Source organism: Crassostrea angulata, chromosome 7, assembly GCF_025612915.1.
Source record: "Crassostrea angulata isolate pt1a10 chromosome 7, ASM2561291v2, whole genome shotgun sequence".
Taxonomy (NCBI): domain Eukaryota; kingdom Metazoa; phylum Mollusca; class Bivalvia; order Ostreida; family Ostreidae; genus Magallana; species Magallana angulata.
Window position 1 is genome coordinate 9296298 of NC_069117.1, and position 20153 is coordinate 9316450.

At 34.2% G+C, this 20153-nt stretch overlaps 2 protein-coding genes across 4 annotated transcripts; one reads left to right on the forward strand and one right to left on the reverse strand.

Moving 5' to 3' along the window:
- Positions 1-1116: 1116 nt before the first annotated feature.
- LOC128157092 (uncharacterized) lies at positions 1117-10515 on the reverse strand. Of its 2 annotated transcripts, none has more exons than XM_052819459.1 (15): positions 10423-10515; positions 8848-8905; positions 8547-8627; positions 8354-8456; positions 7964-8071; positions 7072-7156; positions 6607-6741; positions 6022-6397; positions 5407-5797; positions 4389-4620; positions 4011-4207; positions 3678-3856; positions 2279-2457; positions 2075-2162; positions 1117-1941 (listed from the first exon to the last, which is right to left on the reverse strand). In XM_052819459.1, the coding sequence occupies exons 2-15, from the start codon at positions 8876-8878 to the stop codon at positions 1673-1675; spliced, it is 2454 nt and encodes an 817-aa protein (XP_052675419.1). In that variant the 5' UTR covers positions 8879-8905; positions 10423-10515; the 3' UTR covers positions 1117-1672. The 2 variants fall into 2 exon arrangements, with proteins under 2 accessions (XP_052675419.1, XP_052675420.1); XM_052819460.1 differs by having other exon boundaries at positions 10407-10437.
- A 981-nt stretch (positions 10516-11496) lies between these two features.
- LOC128157093 (flavin-containing monooxygenase 5-like) lies at positions 11497-20152 on the forward strand. Of its 2 annotated transcripts, XM_052819462.1 has the most exons (10): positions 11497-11648; positions 16966-17047; positions 17209-17326; positions 17501-17715; positions 17893-18049; positions 18165-18307; positions 18401-18498; positions 18603-19062; positions 19296-19461; positions 19630-20152. In XM_052819462.1, the coding sequence occupies exons 3-10, from the start codon at positions 17209-17211 to the stop codon at positions 19890-19892; spliced, it is 1620 nt and encodes a 539-aa protein (XP_052675422.1). In that variant the 5' UTR covers positions 11497-11648; positions 16966-17047; the 3' UTR covers positions 19893-20152. The 2 variants fall into 2 exon arrangements, with proteins under 2 accessions (XP_052675422.1, XP_052675421.1); XM_052819461.1 differs by lacking the exon at positions 16966-17047.
- Position 20153: the final 1 nt, after the last annotated feature.

Genomic DNA, 20153 nt, shown 5'->3' on the forward strand with positions numbered 1-20153 from the left:
GTTTTGTACAGTGATTCCATGGTGTATTTGTATCATATTAAAAATCTTTTAATGAGATGATAATTCAAAAAATTGGTTTTTTTTAAATACATGTATAAACAATATTTAGTGGAACATGATACTAGCTTAGTAAGGTTATAACTTCCATGTCTACAATGCCCACTCCACAATGTCTTTGATATCCAATATCCAGGCAAGAATTTCAAACCTTAAGTATTTCTTTACATAGAAAAAAAAATTAAATTTGAGATCATGTCTTTTTATTGTTAACAGCATAACAAAATAATCTAAAATTCGACAAAAATTAGTCAAAACACTGAGTACATATATTTAGGGAGAGACAGTTCACCTGTGAGTAGAATTCGGTGTGTAGAGGAAAAATTAAAGGAAATATGAGACATCTTGGTTACTTGTGTAATTTACAACAAATCAATCTATGTCTATAATATCCGAAGATTTCTTTTTATGCATAATGAATAAATAAAGTTAAATTGTGAAATTCACGTACTAAATGTTAACAACAGCCTCAACACCAAAAACCATTACAAAACAACATTTGATCTTTAAACCATAAAGTGTATAGAAAATATTATAAGTTCTCAATCCTGGAATAAAGTACTGTAAATTCCTTATATTTCGCGAGTACTTACTTCCGCGATCCCGCTGTTTAGCATCAAATCACGAGAATATAAAATTGTGCATGATGGTCAACATATTTACCATTATTGACCTCTCCAAAACTTTAAGATGTGATTTTTTAGGTATAAACTTATGCCTTAGTAAAGAAAAAATCCATTTTCCTTACGACATTTTTATATTGAACTCTTGTTCTGAAGAAAATACAGTCTAAAAATGGCCACGACCATCGAGTCCTCTTAACTTCCAGCTATTATTGTTCAACTTTTATTTGTAAACATACCTATTATTGGATTAATTTCTTAATGCAGAATCAAGCTATTAATACTTGTAATAAATTTTTTTGTACATACTACAGGTGTGTGTGTGTGTGTGTGTGTGTGTGTGTGTGTGTCCACACACACACACACACACATCGTATATATATTTATTTTCTTAACTCTAATTTTTTGTGAAGATTCAATAATAAAAAAAAGGAAACATTTTTAAAAATATATACACAAAATAACTGAAAACAGGCTATCAAGGTATTAAAACAAATTTGGTAAAACAAACAAATTTTATCATCTTTTCAACACAACAATCAACCTACTTTGGCACAGCATAATGCATTTTGTATAAATTCAGTAAGTATGTATGAAAAAAAAATGTAAATATATTTTTATAACATTTTAACAAATAACACTGAAAAACTCTCGTTTCACAATCAAAACCTGAGAAATGTGACCTGTGACAAAAATCACAGATTTCCACATGTGCTTAATATCATTATCAAACAATGATAATATGACTCAATTTTAAAAAAAATATTAATTGTCAGAAAAAAATTTTTCTCTAGACTATAAAATCAAACTCTATCTACTATCAGATAAAAATTTCATCAGAAACAACACTTTTGTTAATATTCATACTAATGAATACTTTGATTAGAAATTAACAATTTTTCTATTTCTGAGTACCATTAAATCTAACAATTTCGTAGGATCTACATGATTGTGTTTTATAGAGCAGCATCCAAACATCTCCGACTCTCTCATTACCCTGCTGGAAGGGCCAGTGGTCTGTCGTAGATGGTCTCGTTCTCATATCCGTATGACCAGTATAGGTTGCCCTTGACCGCCGCTTCCTCAAGGACGCGTATCATCATGATGGACAGTTTGTGGTCCTCCTGTACGACATTCAGAGTTGTGTACATGGAAGACAAGGCGCCAACGTAGGCCATCGTCAGATTGGCGTCACGGTCAGCCTCCGCAATCACCTGGATTTTCTGGGACTCTGCATTTCCCACCTCTACTATTTCATTGGCTGTAGTAATAATAACAATGGCATGTTGAATAATGCATCAGCAATACAGAGTGCTTGCATATACATGTATTTGACATTGATACATATTTGTATTAATGCTGCATATGATAAAGGAGATGTTTTGTTTGGTTACCTTCATTGTAAACTAGACTTGTTTGACGGAGAGTAATTTTATCTTCTACAGCTTTTTCTTGCTTGAGATATTCTGTCAATGCATATTCCTACAACAAAAACAAAACACGGTTTTTTCATGTTTTTTTTGGGCCTTCCTTAATACCATTATGTTTTAAGTGAAGGTTGAGATGAAAGAGAGATGAATCAATCCCCTTTTCCCTACCTGTAGCAACACACTTTGAAGAAAACGATCTAGGACCTCCTTTGGAATGTCCACTTTAGTCAGCTGGAAGTAGCTAATGCTTATGTGGTATCCCTGGTCACATGATGTTGGCCCGAGACAGCTGCTACATATTGTGTTGTTGGTACAGCTACTCGGACAGCAACTCTGACAACAATTACCTGTCAATCAAGATCAATCAAGAAATGTCAAATCCTACTGACAGGTCAGAGCCAAAAAGAGGGCACTGTCGATGTCTTCATCAAGTTAAAGGAAGGAAAATGAGTCAATTATTTGTCAAAGAGAAGATATTCTGTCAAAGGGGGAAGGGGGCACTAAGAGAATACACTGCTAGAAGTTCCTCAATGAGTTGGCATTGTCGAATATCTGACAAAAAGGAGACACAACATTTTAGCTATATGTCAAACAAATACATATTGCCCTTTTCCTGTCATAGGTAGCTCCATTTCAGTAAAACTTTAAAGAAAAAAAAAAGAACACACTGTCATAAACTTTTCAAAGAAAGGACAAAATGTCATATATCTGTCAAAGAAAACTTTGTCAGATATTTGTTAAAGTTGAGTGTACTGTTAAATTACCTGTCATAGAGAAGTTACTGTAAGACAGACAGCAGTCATAAAAGAGACATTGTCAACTGACAAAGAGAAGGAAATGTCAGTGAGCTGTCAGCAGGAATTCATTGGGAAGTTACTTTCAGACAGTAGTCATAGTTACAATGCTGTTATTTAACTGTCAGAGAAGGCACAGTCAGTGAGCTGTTAGTGATATTATATAGAGAAGTTTAAATAACTGTCAGAAAGTGGTCATAGATAAAGCAGTCACAGAGATAGGGTTGTCAGCTGTCATAGAAAAGACACTGTCATTTAACTGTCTTAAGAAAGTACTATCAGTGAGCCGTCAGTAAGAGTTCAATTGCATTTTGTTTCATGACAAACCTAGCTGATTGATCAGAAAACAATACAGTAAGATATGTATTATTGCGAACTTGCTTATGATGAATTGACACTTACAGCGAAGTTATTTTCATTCCCCATGACCTAATAACCTGCTGTAATCTTGACATATATAATGAATTACGCTTAAAACGAAGTAAAATCGCCCTTCCCTGGCACTTTGTTATAAGCGTGTTTTACTTAACACCTCACTATTGGGTGGGTGTGTGAGAGAGAGAGAGAGAGAGAGAGAGAGAGAGAGAGAGAGAGAGCAGGCACCAATTTCATACTTCCTACGGTTTTATCAAACAAAACTGAATAAGTGTTGGCTAAATGTGATGTGAATATGCATGCATTTGACTTCAAAGACAAGTAGATAAACTGAGTTGCAAATTTTCTCAAATAGCACGTAAAAGAACAATCTGTGAAACTCTATGAAGTGGTCCTACCCTCTAATCTTTTCTTGAGTTTATCAAGGAAGGATTTTTCTAGATTAGATCTCTGGAATCTGAAGTGATCGATGGATATACCGGCTGCTGAGTTCTTCATCTCACTCTCCACAATAGAGCGGATCACCGAGTCATAGCCTGAGGCAAACTCTTTATGCAGCGTCCCTATCTCTGACTTTCTGTTGAATGCAATTGAGTACATGTACTAGAATATATTACTGGAAAATTCACAGAGAGAGAAAAAGACATACTGTACATCTGAGAAATCGAAAAGTTTCATTATCATTTCCATCTTTCCATTAGGCTATAATAACTTTTTCTTCTGTACCTCACCTTAAGAAGTACTGTATGTGGTAAGTAATTTTGATGCTCATTTCATCAGCTGTGAACACTTCATGAGAATTAGAGATAACATGAGCACTTCTTGGAAATGACAGAAACGCAGTGCTTGGACCGAGGATATAGCAGCCAAACTCGTAAATCTCTGACCGGTCTACTGCTCCTGTTACCTTGTCGTACTTCATAGCATACTGAAATATGCAAGATCATTAATACCTATTCTTACAGTCTGACTTTAACCAAAAATTTTTAATGTAAAGTTAATGCAACCTACAATATAGACTATACAGATCTCATTTTTGCAGTCAGTGTTCAATTTTAGAGTTAAAATTCTACATTGTTTTGATTTTTTGTGGATTGTAGTGTATATACCTCATAATAATCCAGATACACAAAGCTACTTGGGAACAGGCCTAAAAACACAATGGCTGCTAACACTGATGTTACTATGGCAAATATACACTTCTTCTCCCGTGATGTCCAGTCTCTGTCCTTGGTTATAAACCTCCAGAGTCGAGTGAAAAATCTGCCGATGGCGGCAAAGCATGGTCTTAGTCTAGCAAGACAGGGAAATCTCTTACATTCAATCTCCTTTGATTCCTCTCTGGAAATTGAAAAAACTTTGATTTCTGTGCAATGTATTTGTAAAAACTTTACTGTTATCTTTATCAAAACTCTAGCAATGTGTCATAGCAAAAACTGGTTTTTTAATATTTTCCAACATACAAAGTTTTTAATTATCATGTCTGTCTGTCTGTCCATTTATCTAGCCCATGACTTATATGAGCAGCTTATATTTGGGAAAAAAGTTGCCATTGACCTAAGAGTAGGTCTTGTCCTTGATCTGTGGTCACTGACCAAGGTAAGGGTCATATATTATCAGTATAGTACTCATCCAAAAGAGGTTTTACAGGAGAGATATTTTCATGGACATTTCTTGTTTCAACAGAATAGTCTTCGGCCATTTACTTATATGCGCTTTTTCATATATAATGCCATAAAATTTTTAATCAACATTCAAAGAAACTTATTAATAACATCTTTGTTTTTTTAACCCTAGATCACACGGGAATCTTATTCACTAAGTTTTCTTTCACATATATGATTAATACACAAGGAAAAATTTACAATACACATACAGCAAAACTCGGTTATAACAAAGTCACTGGGACCTAAGACATTACTTCGCTATATCCGTAATTCGTTATAACCGTATAAGAAATTCATTAAATTTACATAGCTGGGGATCCAAGATGACTTCGCTATATCCGTAAATTCGCAATATCCGTGTTTGTAATAAACGAGTTTTACTGTACATGTTATAAAGAACTGAGAGAATAAGGTGCCCTTGTGCCTGAATTAGCCCTGAATTCTACATCAATAAGCTCACTTGTCCGGGGCCTGAGGTTGTCCCTCCTCAAGGTCCCTGAGGCGCTTCATCTGATCCCCTAGAAGTGGGGTTTTCTTCTCCTCCTCTTTTTTGAGCTTTTCTTCTGTCTTTGTCTTGTCTTTGTCTCCTGCACCCATCATGGAGGCTATTGGTGGGATGGATTTTCCCACCAGCACAGAATCGTCTCTTAGTATCTCAGGAATTTTCTCCATTTGCTTTGAATCAGCTGTGTGAATTTTGTTGAGAGAGAAAGCACGCTTGGTCAGTAGAGGAGGGAGGGCCCTGGTTTCTGTTGATTCTCTGGAATTGGCTGAGGTGGCTGTTTCTGGCTCTACATAAGCGGCCTTGCGAATCTGAGGGGGAAGTTTCTCATCCTCTGGAATCTCTTGACCTGGTACATGTAATCAGTTTGGATTTTTTCAATGTCACTATTGAGTATATACTAGACAAATCAGTCTCAAAATACATAGTACACATAAATCAAAGCAGGAATAATAAACAGTTTGTATAAAATATAGTTTTAAAGTATCTATTAAAATAGGTCGTTAGATCTCAGCAATGTTAAATGTAAACTGTGTATTAATGTTTTTTTATTTTTCATACATTCTATCTCACCTGTCATGGCTTCGATGACTTCTTTTTCCCTTATCTTTTTCTTTTTCTTGACTTTTTTCTTTGCCTTCTTCCACAACAACTCCCCCTCTCCTGTCTCTCCCTCCCCAGGCTCCACCCTCTCGGGATCCCTGGGGCTGGTCTCCCTCTTCTTTTTCTCTTTCTTGGATTTCCTTTCTGTCCCTTCAGTCTGCTCTTCAACCTCTGTGGAGGGTTGGGTTAAGAGTGCCTCTTGACTCAAGGCCCGCCTCTTCTTCCTCTGGGAACGGTCTGAAAGGTCTGATGGATCTTCAGGGGCACCTGTCAACCCGTCCTCTGGATTATGAGTGGTCTGCATCATCTCTGCCACTCTACTCTCACTGGCATGTCTCTCAAGGTACTATTCCATGTTAAAATCCCAAATATCTTATATTACTAACTTTAAGATATAAATATAAATTCTTATCAATGAGTATTGCAACTTTTCACGCAAATTCTCATTTAAAAAAATAATCAGATTAGAAGATTTCCATGCATGGTCATGATATAGTGGTAAATTACTCGTCTGTCTGCGCCAAAGAACTGGATACAAGACTAAAGATTCCTCACCTTCTTTTTCTTCTTTTTCCGTGATTTTCGGGAGGACCTCTCTTCCTCCATGATTGACATCTCTGTTTCCCCATTCTTGATGCCAGTGGAATGATTATCCGAATTATCTCCCTTCACAGCAATCTGCAATGGAACCTGAAAAACACATGATGTGGTTCATACAATAAATCAAAGAAGGGAATGTCCTTTATCTTTGATAAATCAACATCACTTTGCCAACTGAATTGATAATCTTACATTAATTTCACTGAATTTTAAAAACAATGTTACTTGTTGCATATTCAAACATAAAACTTATCACTCTTGACTTCTCTCTGTTTTCTTCAAACACTAATTTAAAGAATGAATGGAATACTTCTTGTATTTTCTTTAGCTTAGTTGATCAGTGCATCGTGTTCACATTAAATTGTTCCTGATTTTTATTGTTCAATTATAGAGATATTTTTATCTTCATTAGAATCTGACCAGCTCCACTGCCTCTTCTTCCTTTGCTTCCTCAGACTTTGTAGTGCTACTCCTCAAATCTTCTTCATCTCTGCTCTTTGACCTCCTTTAATTGTGATAAAACATAATTCTTAGTGCTTTAATATCCATTAACAAATTGAACAGGTTGAACAGATTTTTAGGTTAACAGAACTGTTTGCTCTAATGTGTTTTGGCTGAATTCTTATACATGTATACAAATGGATTTCCATGCCCAAATTTGTCTTCATATGTTTTTGATACAAATATATTTTGCAAAAAAAACACATTCATTTGATTTAATTTACATTTTAAAGATTCATACATGTTGTTTTAAATTCAAGATTTAATTTAAATGAAATACTGTAAATTCCTAAATAAATGCAATAAATATTCTTGTAATTAAAAATCATGAAAAGCACATCTTGCGAATTTTAAAATCTCGCTTAATTTTTTCAGACAGATAAAAATATGATAAAAATTTGGCATTTGCGATTTTACTAGTACATTCTTGGTATTTGATGCAAAACTGTGAAATTGTGGAATTAAGAACTTGTGTAAAAAAAGGAATCTTCACTAAGCATTTAATTGCTCGTAAATTCACCCCCGCTACAGTGAGTACAGTTATAAAGTATTGACTATGGTTGGAGAGCTGTTAAACAAGTCTATGAGTTGCCCTAGGTTGAAAAAACATGTTAATGTCTTCCTGTTAATAAAATTTATCCCCTGATTATTATCTCACATTTTACATTTTATTAAAACTTTATCAGCACTTACAACTTACATCCTTTTTAAAGTATGCATGTATTTTTATGTGCATAACAAGTAAAAAGAGTGCTTAAAGCTTTTTGTTAAGCTCTTGATCTTTCTTTTCACTTTTTTTCTGCTCCCTTACTTTTTCCTCCTTAATTTACTTCTTTCCCTCCCCAGAAACACTGTTTCCCGGAGTGCTGAAGTGTTTCCTTTGCCTGCATGGGTCGGACCAGAATTCTCCAGCTCATCCCTATAAGTATCAATGATATGACAATCACAAATACGAACAAAATTCTCTTCATTCATTCTCATGTATTTCTGTGCTTAAAATAAGTTTGCAACCTAGAAATCATATCTCGATATCCTTATAAAATGCAGGTAAGTGTTTGGAATATACGCAAAACTTTTCAAAACCATCCTTAATTGTAATACACTATACTTGGTCAGCTTATATATCATCAGGATAAAATCTTCAGGAGACAAATCAAGACCAACCAAATAACCAAAAAATAATGCTAAAAGCAAAACTTACAATTTCTTGAGCTCAAAGACATTAAAACATGCTTCCTCAAATGCAGGTGTTTTGTCATCAGGAAACACAGGCTCTGGGTGGATAAAACTGTCCTCTTTTTGCTCTGACGATCAGATAAAATATTTAAATTGGATCAAGAAAGGTTTGATAGATATGAATGAATATGAGAGAGAGAGAGAGAGAGAGATCCTACCTTCATAAAACCGCCTGAGTTTATCCCGGTCAACAGGAGCTATGGACAGAGTTCGGCTCACAATTCTGTCATGAACCTCATCTGAATAATACATTAGATAAACCATTAAATCAACTGTTTAATAAACTATTTATAATTGATCAATCTTATTTTTGATCATTTTTAAATCAAGAAAAATTCATCTCATATTCTAAAATTCTATTTCATTGAAATAAAATTGGATCTAAATTTATTTTTATCTGAGTGCTTTTTCAAACTGTGGCATTTAGTTGTGGTAGGTGAATTAGAACAGAGCTATCACCATTGTTCCTGGAGTTCTCCTCGTCGGCCATTTACAGAGCAGTTAGTACTCTCATCTCCTACAACAAATTACACTGTGTTCAGTGAAAGTTATAGGTGAAAGGGCTCAGTAACTCACAACTAGTCTGGTAATTTGTGACAGGAAAGTTCTAGTTTGTCTGATTGGTTTGTCACTGATCATGAGCTTTAGAAGTCAATTACTACCAGTAAATCATCAAAATCTATTAAAAATTCTGTAAAAAAATTCCTCTTAAAAACTGGGTTTTTTTTTTTTTTACATATATAAACTTCATGCTCCTTTTCCTCAGGAGGAAATGTCACCCAAGAGGCAAAATGACTAGTCCACTTGGTTATTGGCTAAACATATGAAACCTGCACAATCAAGATTAAATATGTAACATTCAGCTACAGATATAGAATTCTACATGACTGTGTAATTACAATATACAACATGTGGATTAATTGGAATACCAGTATACAGTGGCTCAGTTTTTGTGGAATTGTGTGTATTTCAGTTCACCCAGAAATTTACAATGAATTACAATATTTAATAATTTTAGACCACAAAAATATGCCTCCCTTAACTTTTAAAAAGTTGGCAAGCAATTAATTAATTTCCCCCAATATGTACAATCTGTGTAGTACGTACCGGTAGTAGTAAATAGCTTAAGATATTGTTGATCATATGCCATGCTCAGTTCTCTAGTATTTTAAAACTTGAATTTTATAGTTAAATTTTTATGGTTTACATTGCAAAATTTTTTAACACTTTGCAATAAAAAAGTTTTCAGCAAATTTCATGTGAAAATGCACACAGTGACAGATCATATGCATAATAAATTAATTTAGTGACTAGTATTATCTTCCAGTTACCCCATTTGCTCCCTGATTCCATATGCCTCTGTATAAAACCATACAGCAACTAAATATTAATATCTAGTGACATGCTTATATAGTAACATGTATTTTTTTATCTTCAATTATATAAATGTTCATGACTGTATGTGGACGTGTATGCATTATCACAAACCACGGTTTTGAGTACATTATAAGCCCCCTTAGTGATATGATGGAGAGAACCAATGTGTGAATCACACAGTCATGGGTTACTGACCATATGACATGCATGATGATTGTATTAATTTTAAATTTATAATTCTTAATCAACAAAAATGTGAATTCAATACATTGCACAAAACGTTCCATTATTTAATAATTTCTAGTAAATATGTCAAAAGTTGTACATTACATGTACATATACAGTACATGTAAATATTAATTTTACATGATAATCATAGATCGAGAGAGGGCCTATTTTAAAAAGGGGGGGGGGGTCAAATAATTAGCAATAAAGGAGATTGGACATTGCATACTTAGGGCTTTAACTATACTGTTTTTAAAAGCTGGCCTAAACATGTATATATGTAGTCAAGGAATTTACATGTATCATCAATATAATTATTAATTTGTAATCTCGGTGGAGGTACCTGCATTGATTTAGGTCAATCAATATATTTTAACTGTCCCTTTGAGTAAGAAAATAATAAATTAATTTACAACCTGTTATTGTTCTCACCTGTCAGGCTACCTGTGTGTAGTACGTAATCGATTGTTTTGTTTAGATACAATGCCAAACAAGTCGCGGAGTCCATCTGATATTCTTCGGACAACCTTTAAAATTCCGAATAGATAACAGGTGCCCGTGAGTGTACCTGTTTAGGTACATGTAACTGTATACCGCTTGTCAAATTAGTTTAAAAACCACCATGTTACAATCTTAAAAAGTTTTAAACATCTACGAAATAATTAGATATTCTAAATAGACACCTTATTGTGGAATCGGCGACACTTTTGATCACCGGCCTCTGAATAATCATCAATAAGCCGTTAGATGTAGGGATATGTATGGAAGAGTGATTTCATTTTAATCATTGTCCAAAAAAAACCCTGAGTAAATTATTTGATTTCTTATAGTTGTAGGCACTGTATATATAAATGGAATGGATGATTAAACATTGAAAGATACAGCAAATCAATTAAAATTCACCATATGATACTTGTATCTCCACCCCACCTACTAGACATAAATATATGGCCTTCTATACCAATATGTACTTGTATTTGAATTCGATTGCAACAAAATTAATTTTATCAAAAAAGTAAAATAAGGATATAATTATTTCTTTGAAAATCGTTAAAATAAATTGAATAACATTTTTTCGCCGTTAAAACGTACTTCTACTGATTCTGAAGCTTCAAAATATGTACATGCGAGACTTCAACAGATTAATATACATGACTGAGATAAAGCGAATAAATAAGTAAAAATGACATAGAAAAGCAAGTATATATATTTTACATGTGACATATGCCTAGTTATCTTGAGTTTCGCAGTCTTGAAAATGTGAAAATGCCAGCGAGAATTGAAATAAAAACATGTCACCCGCTATTCAACAAGATAACATACGATGTGAGTGAATTATTCTCTTTTGAAAAGTGGACAGGCATATAAAGTAATCAAGAAGCTTACCAATGGAGATCTAAAAAATGAGTTACAAACACTTAGCAAGGGAGACTGAGAAAGGGGGGGGGGGGGCAGTTTCTTTTTTCTACATATAATATTATTATTGCACTATTCGCGCACCATACATATACAGCCCATAAATTGAACTCGCGTTAATCTAACCACAGTGTATTATCTGTGTACACGGCTGGACCTGCTGTTTGTTTTACAACATCACGATGTACATCATTGTTTCTGAGATACCTTGACTCTCCCTATGGCTCATTGAACTGATCAAAGTAAGTTCATTCATTTTACATGTATTGCAATGATATATTAACACGATGTACACTATTAACGTTATAAGTTATTACTGAATTTTTGTTAGACATGTTTGAAAAGTTTTGAATCATGGATATATCTGAGGGGAAAACTGGAAGATTATGGGTAATTTAAACAAATTTTGTTTCACGTGAGTTTTTGTTTCTGCCTTAGTGTGTATGGAACAATGTTATTGCAACTTTCATGTAAGAAAATAGTTCAAACGAATTTTCTATCTATTTTAAAGGGGCATGGTCAAGATTTTGGTCAAATTTTATTTTTCTGTTTTTATTATTTACAATGATTTAGAAAAGCATTTCTAATGTTCAAATGAAATTTGGGTGCCAGTCGATGAGTTTTAAGCAAGATACAGGGCTCGCAGTTCTTCGTCATGTAAACAAGGCTCGTGCCCTGTTTTTGTTTACATAGGTTTAAGAGCATGTCTACGAGAAAACCATGCAAATATGGAAAAAAGCTGCGACAGCAAGTCTCAAGAATGAACAGAATTTTATCATAGATTTAAAGGATACCCATCTAGTCAGATATATGATGTTTGTTTTTGCACTGGATGTTTCTATTTATAGTAACGGCCAGTATTGCATTCTGGTTAATTAGCCTCTAAAATCTAAAAAAGTTAAGAGAAAAATTGTCAAATTCAGTAATTAATTACAAAATGTATAAACAATGTTTGAAAAAAATAAGACTATATTCTTAAAGAGGAAGTTCAAACCTTTAATCGTTGCATATTTTTTTTTCATATATCTATTTACACCATGAAGTCCCAAAGGTGTAAATGTTGGCAGGATGCCAAGAAATGATAATTATACATTTTTGTCAATTTTTCAGAAAGAATTTCTCAGAAAATGGCATATTATTTTTTGAAATTTTGTGTTAATAAGAAACTGTTTGATGTAATGTTACAAATATATAAAATCCATCTTTGGACTCTCAAGGAATAAAAAGTAATAAATTAAACATTCCATTTTCAAATAAAATACACATTTTTTGGTTTTTGAAATTTTATTTTACAAGTGATTTTAATCCACTGAAGTCAATATTTGTAATTAAACATGAAAAAACACCCTATTTTGCTTTTAATTAAAAAAAAATTAGTGGATATCATTGTTTCTCATAGAATTCTTTTTCATTACATTTGCATTTCATTACTACTGTTAGAATTGTCTCCCCTGTTGCGCTCTTCTGTAGAGAAGGTAAACTAGTCAGAATGTTGACAAAGCTATACAAGTTCAAGTTCAGGCTACATGTGTAAGTATTGAGAAATGCTGTGAGTGTTGTTAATATATGTTATGATATTGAATGATTTTAATTGCACAAAAATTGCCCCATCTTGTTAGTGTTATTCACTATATCACATACATATTGAAGTTTGATGGAGACTTGTATCTAGTCTATAAACTGCTATTTTCTGTCCCAATATAATTAAGCAGCACATTTGGACGAATTTTAATCAAAATATACAAACTTGTGATAGAGGTACAATTAAAATAGATGAAGGGGAAATTTTCCAAGATAATCTCATTCACAGATTATCATATTTTACTCGAAAAAATCCACAAAAACGAGAACTGATTTCTTACAAAGATTTAATTTATAATGGGGTATGACCTGAGCGTAGCCTGGTCATGCTAAGATTATTCTTTCTATGTTGAAATAATTCGGAATTCACAAGGAATGCCTCGTGCAATTTTTCATCGTTATCATCGGAGTCTGTTGCAATAGACATCACATTTCTATTCGTGTACATTTCACTGGCCATCTAAAAATTACCCTTTAGATGTTAAGGTTAGACTTCATGGAATCTTGAAATGACGGGGAGGGGGCCAGGGTTTTTTAAGTTCTTGAGAATGTAACACAGTAAGTACATCTGAAATTAATAGAGAGGTCTACTCCCTACCTCTCTATTAGCAATTGATCTCCTCTTGGAAAAAATTAAAGTTTGTATCTTTTCTTAAAATTAAAATATAGGTGTAAAGGAAAAAATGAGGTGTTAGGTTACCCTTTCCCCCGGGGATCTCAACCTGCGAAAACCACAGATAAATACAAACATAAACTACCGGTATAAAAAAGTTATCCCAAATATTAAAAAAGACATCATAACTTGTTTTTGTGGGATTGTTATTTGGGATGTTATTTAATTATAACCCGTCATAAGAAGACCTGGTCCCAGAGTTATGAAGCAGTCGAATAAAAAAGTCAAAATTTTTACACTCTCTTATTGTCTTGTGATTAAAAAAAATTGAAAAAATGAAATGCTAATAAAATGGTCTCTATATTATATTACGCTGATATTCTGCTGATATTTACTAATTTTAAGTGTAATTTATGATGTATCATATTTTTCATTAAAAATTTTTCAGGCTTGATATCGGGTCCCTCTACCCCTCAAACAATAAAAGTTTAATCCTTTATACTGTCGGACAAAAATAATTACCAAATCTACCTTATTCTATGATCATTTAATGTGATGGACATTCATTGGCAATTGATACCACACCACTTCCACATTTTTAAAAACATTCTGTTAAATTCAACAAAGATATGTTTAATCATTTTTTCATGGAGGTGATCCTTTTGTTTTTGTTTGTTTGCTTGTTTTTTTTTTGGGGGGGGGGGTTGAAATTTGGTCCTACTTCCTGAATTAAAAAATCACTAGTTCAAGTATAAAAAATGAAATGATCAATACATAATACATGCACAGAGAGAGAGAGAGAGAGAGAGAGAGAGAGAGAGAGAGAGAGAGAGAGAGATTGTCAATCTGTGGTAAACAATATGTAAAATTACACACCAAAAGAGCCCGGCTCTAAGTATTTCAGTACTTTGAATTTTGTAGTTTTGCCCCTGTAATTATTCATTTGTGTATCTAATGGGCACTCTGCTTGTCTTAATGTCATAGGCGTCGGAACCGGGGGGGGGGGGGGGGGGGTCTAAGGGGGGGGGGGGCTTAGCACCCCCCCCCCCCACTTTTTATGCAAAGTTAGACCTAAACATTATGAACATATCATCATAGAGGATTCAGCCCCCCCCCCCACTTTTTCTAGCAGTAAAGATAATTGTTCCTACATTTACCTTGAAAGATTGAGAAGTTGGAGTCACAGGCATACTAGTCCCCCCCCCCCCCCCCCCCCCCCGGATTAGGAATTTCATGATTTTAGGAATTTCATGATTTGGGGAAAAACATTTTGGTAGGTAAGATTTGTATAGGGGTATACCCCCCCCCCCCCCCCCCACGGATTAGGATTTCCATGATTTGGGGAATTAGTTTTTTTCCCCAATATTTCTAAGAATTAGTCAAGCCCCCCCCCCCCCCCCCCCCCAACTTTCAATTTGCTTCCGACGCCAGTGAATGTGTAGCACTGGCAAATAAGTCCAATTCAGCTTACATGTATATTCAAATTCCCATTTTCCCATGATTTCTCGTGTTTAATGGCATTGATTTAAAAACAAACTGAAATGTGTTGAAGCAATCCTTCAGTTCAGTAAAATATTGTTTGGCTCGCGAATATGTCTGGTTTTTTCCCCATAATATACATGTTACAATGTAAAGCTTATGCCAAACTACAGATTCTGGAGAGTTTTAAAAGTAGAAAAATGTCCAACTTTAAGACAATATATTTGCAATATTATTGAGAGTCCAAAGACAGATTTTTGATATATTGTAAAGATAAATGTCCTTTTATAACTAGAAACAGATTTAGTGAATTTAAAGTGCCATTTTCTGACTTTTAAGCATTTAAAAAATGTATATTTTCACTATTTTACAAAAAGTTGGAAACATGCCAGATTCATGACCTATCTGCACTTAACAGAAAGAATATATGGGAATTCTCACAAAATGAATTACACAAGTGTACCTTGTTAGTCTTAACTCTAAATGACTTTTTGAATTCATATTTAAACTAAACTCAGAATTCTTAACATTAATTTGGTAAATTATACAAAATTTTATTCTTAAAAGGGTCAAAATGCTATTTTTAGTAACAGTGCTGCAGAACCAAGTTTAGACTGACCACATCAAAAAATTTTTGTGGCAAATTAATTCATATAGATGCACATTGTTACACACAAAATATGAAGTTGATCAGAGAACCTTGCTCCCACCACCTTTTGCATGGTTTTCTCGTAGACATGCTCTTTAAAATATACCAGTAAAAATTCTTTTTCAAGCTGATTTGTCTACTTTCTTACTCATTTTAAGCATAAAAAACAGTTCCTAACGATTAACACATTCACTGTAGGTCTAAAATAGGAATTTTCACTTCAACATTCAAAATGTAAACAAAAGCTTTGTTTACATAGCGAAGTATTGTAAGCTCTGTAACTCGCTTAGAACTCTATAAATGACACATAAATTTGGGTTGCCTATTAAAAATGCCCTACTGAAGCATCGTACACATTAAAAGCGGAAACATAATTTTGGACCAAAATCGTTACCAAGCCCCTTTAAAGTAGATCCAGTGTTCTGTGATGTCATACTTTTTTGTAAAACTTTGAGTTCTTTAAAATTTGTGTAAAATAGTTTTATCTATTTTATGTTAATATAATCACATGGAAGTAATTACAATAGTGGTAGGTTCAAGATATTTTCGCAGCTTAATTTAATCCTAAATTTCCAATTTTTTATACATTTTATCGATGGTTAGGGAAAATAACTCTTTTTCTGACTTTTCTTTCAGTTTTATGTATACATACCATAATTTTTCTTATCCTAACGATTAATTTTAAAATATTTTTGTAGTTTTAGTTTTCTGATAAAGTTGACAATAAAATTAAACAAGATAAATAAATTTCTGCCTACAAAACTTTTACTTTTAACCAAAAAAATACGGTTTTCTGATGCTAAAATATGCTTTAGTTTATGTTTATCTGGCATCTCAAAAAGTGTGATGACATGTATATTTTTTCTAACAATTGATGAAATTTAAGCCTATTAAGTTGAAATCAGTTCGGTTATTCAACTTTCATCCGAGAATTTTACGAGTATGGAGTTACCTTAAAAGGAAGCCTGATGGTCAACAAATTAACCGTCATATCTACCTAACATTATAATATAACGTTATGGTTTGTTTATCGATAAACTTTTATTTAACGTAGAGTAAATCCATACAGTTTACAGTTTAAATTTATAGATATTTTCCTCTATATTTTTTTTTTATATCTAGAGCTCTTCTCCTTAAATAGATCAATAAGGTTTTAAAATGGCCACAACCATCGAACTTTAAAGGCCAAGCAACGTGATTTTTTCATACATTTAATTTAGACTATGTACATTCATAGGCATTGATTTACACAAGAAATTAAACGGGCTGTGATTTTGGATCAATTAATTTATTCGAAGAAATGTGAAGTTGATCTCGAGGTTTGATATTTATTTTATTAAAAAAAAAATTTTTATCCTGATTTCTAGAAAATGCCTGTTATATTTAAGAAAAACTGTAAGAAACGGCAATTATATACAAATATAAAGAATCTAATTTGAAGTATATTGTGATCATTTAGTTTATTTAATTTGCTTTTCAGATGACGTCAGAGAAGCGGGTGGCAGTGATTGGTGCAGGAGCCAGCGGTTTGACCGCCATCAAGTGTTGTCTGGACGAAGGGATCACCCCTGTCTGTTTTGAGAAAACTGACCACATTGGTAAGAATATAAGAATTACTCAAATTTGAAGCTAAACGATATAAAATTTTCCTGACTAAATAGTTATTCAATTCACAGTTTTAAAAAATCATAAATAAAATTGAGTGGTAGATCTGATGGCTAATTTATTTACCACCCAGCCTCCTTACGTTGATTTAATGTCCTTGTCGACAGGTGGGCTGTGGCACTACACCGATGACCCCCAGGATGGACAGGCCTGTGTGATGAAGTCCACGGTCATCAATACCAGTAAAGAGATGATGTGTTACAGCGACTTCCCCATCCCCAGGGAATTCCCCGTCTTTATGCACAACAAATACGTTCTCAGATACTTCAATCTGTACGCTGAAAATTTTAATCTTACACAACACATCAATTTCCAAACAGAGGTAAGTTTACTAATATCAAATTTCAACTGACACTGAGTGAGGACTGTAAAAAGGTGAAAAAATGTGAAAATTTTAATAAAAGTGAATTTTTTAAAATATTAACATTTTGATCAGAGACATAAATGTTTATGTCTCTGTTTTGATCAATCATTGAAATTGAATTTTTCGAATTTTTAGGTAGTCAGTATCAAACAAAATAAAAATTTCAAAGACAATGGGTGTTGGGATGTCAAAACACGTGATCTGAAGACCGGTAACACCCAAGAAGAGACTTATGACGGAGTACTGGTGTGTACGGGTCACCATGCAGACAAAAACGTCCCCAAATTCCCCGGTAAACGCGACCAAACAAAAATGCATACTTTCTATCATTTCCCATTTCTTAACTTTTATTCTTCATTCAACATTTATTCTTGTTTTTTTTACAAGTTAAACTCGGTCTCTTACAGGACTTGATAGGTTCAAAGGAGAAATAGTTCATTCACATGATTACAAAACCCTCACGGGGTACGAGGACAAACGGATAGTAGTCATCGGTATAGGAAATTCGGGCGGAGACGCGGCGGTAGAACTCAGTCGTGTCGCTAATCAGGTACACGCTGTAGTAGTTAAGTAGTCCTTGCCATTCTGCTTGTTTGAAATAAATGTTTGTTGTTTTTATTACAAAGAACTCCTTATGTTGTAGGTGTTCCTTAGCACGCGGAAAGGGTCATGGATCGTGAATAGGATCGATAGCTACGGACAACCGGTAGACATGGTCCGGACAACACAATTCATGTTCTGGTAGTAAACACGATGTGTAATATAAGTCCAAAAATTGCTAAATAAAATGTATTGCTATTATTAAAAATGTATTTCAATAAATATCAGTAAAATGTATTCTACAGGTTGAAAAAAAATATTGTACCGGAGGCTGTTATCACTAAGATTATCGAGGCAAAGTTGAACCAGAGATTCGATCACGCAACCTACAGTCTTAAACCCGACTTCCCACCACTGGCGGCCCACCCCACCGTCAACGATGACCTCCCAAACAGGATCATCAGTGGCAACGTGATCATCAAACCCGACGTCAAACGCTTCACTGAATCAGCTGTGGAGTTTGATGACGGGACGGCAGAGGACGATATTGACGTTGTTTTCCTGGCGACGGGGTACATCTTCGGGTTTCCGTTCTTGGATAAGTCTGTGTTGGAGGTGAAGGAGAACCGGGTACACTTGTACAAGTGGATGTTTCCGCCGGATTTAGAACACGATACTCTGGCGGTCATTGGGTGTATACAGCCGCTAGGCGCCATAATGCCGATCTCTGAGCAACAGTGCCGGCTGTATGCCCGGGTCTTAAAGGTGAGGGGTTTTATATTCAGAATTTTGACTTTGAAAACATATAGTTAGATTTAAAGAATAGATATCATTGGACTTTTGATTAAAAAAAAAAGCACGGAAAGTTTATGCTTGCAATTTTCAAAGGATGGCATATAGAAAAAAAATTGTATTAGATCATGACATGTTTTCAAACATACTACATTTATTTATCTCATTTAATCTTCCATAAATAATTCACTCTACTGAATTTTCAGGGAAAAGTAAAATTACCACCCCCAGACGTAAAATGGCAAGACATCAAAGAGAAAGTAACGGACATGGCGAAGCATTACGTCAAAAGTCAACGTCACACAATTCAAGTCAACTACGTCGATTTCATGAACGAGTTAGCGATCCTGAACGGAAACTGTCCCAATCTTGGTGATCATTCATTTCCATTCTTTATTATTACCTGAGTACATTTCAACCATCATGGCACCATGCATTGGCCACGCTAATTTGTTTCGAATTTTAGTCCCGATTTACTTCATTATTATCTGAATACATTTCCACCATGCATTGACCTTGTGAATTTTTTTCATATTTTAGTCCGCCTGTTCTTCAAAGACCCCCGGCTAGCCATGAACTGTTTCTTTGGACCGTGTACTCCGTACCAGTATCGATTGCAGGGCCCCGGGCGATGGCGCGGAGCCAGGCAGTGTATTCTGACCCAGTGGGAGCGGACACTTTACCCCCTGAAGACTCGACCCGTTAAAAACCCACCCAGGGAATCCCAAGCGCTGTTCTTCCTTTTCTTTCTGATTATTGTTGGAGTGTTCACCATTACAGTACATTTTCTTTTCATGAGGTGATTCCGAAAGGAAATCTGAATGGAATATATTGTTACTGGTGCTCAATGTGTTTGTACATTAGTAATGGTTATCTTCAAGATCAAAACTGATATTCATACTTGGTATAATTCTATTTAATGTTTTTGTGTTCTATAGACTGGACGTTTTTTTTTTTGTAGATTTGTAGAAAACATATATATTCGTTACAATTAGCTTTGTTATCCTCACTCAATTTCATGCTCTGGTAAACAAAAATTAAGAAATAACATGTATACATAGTGT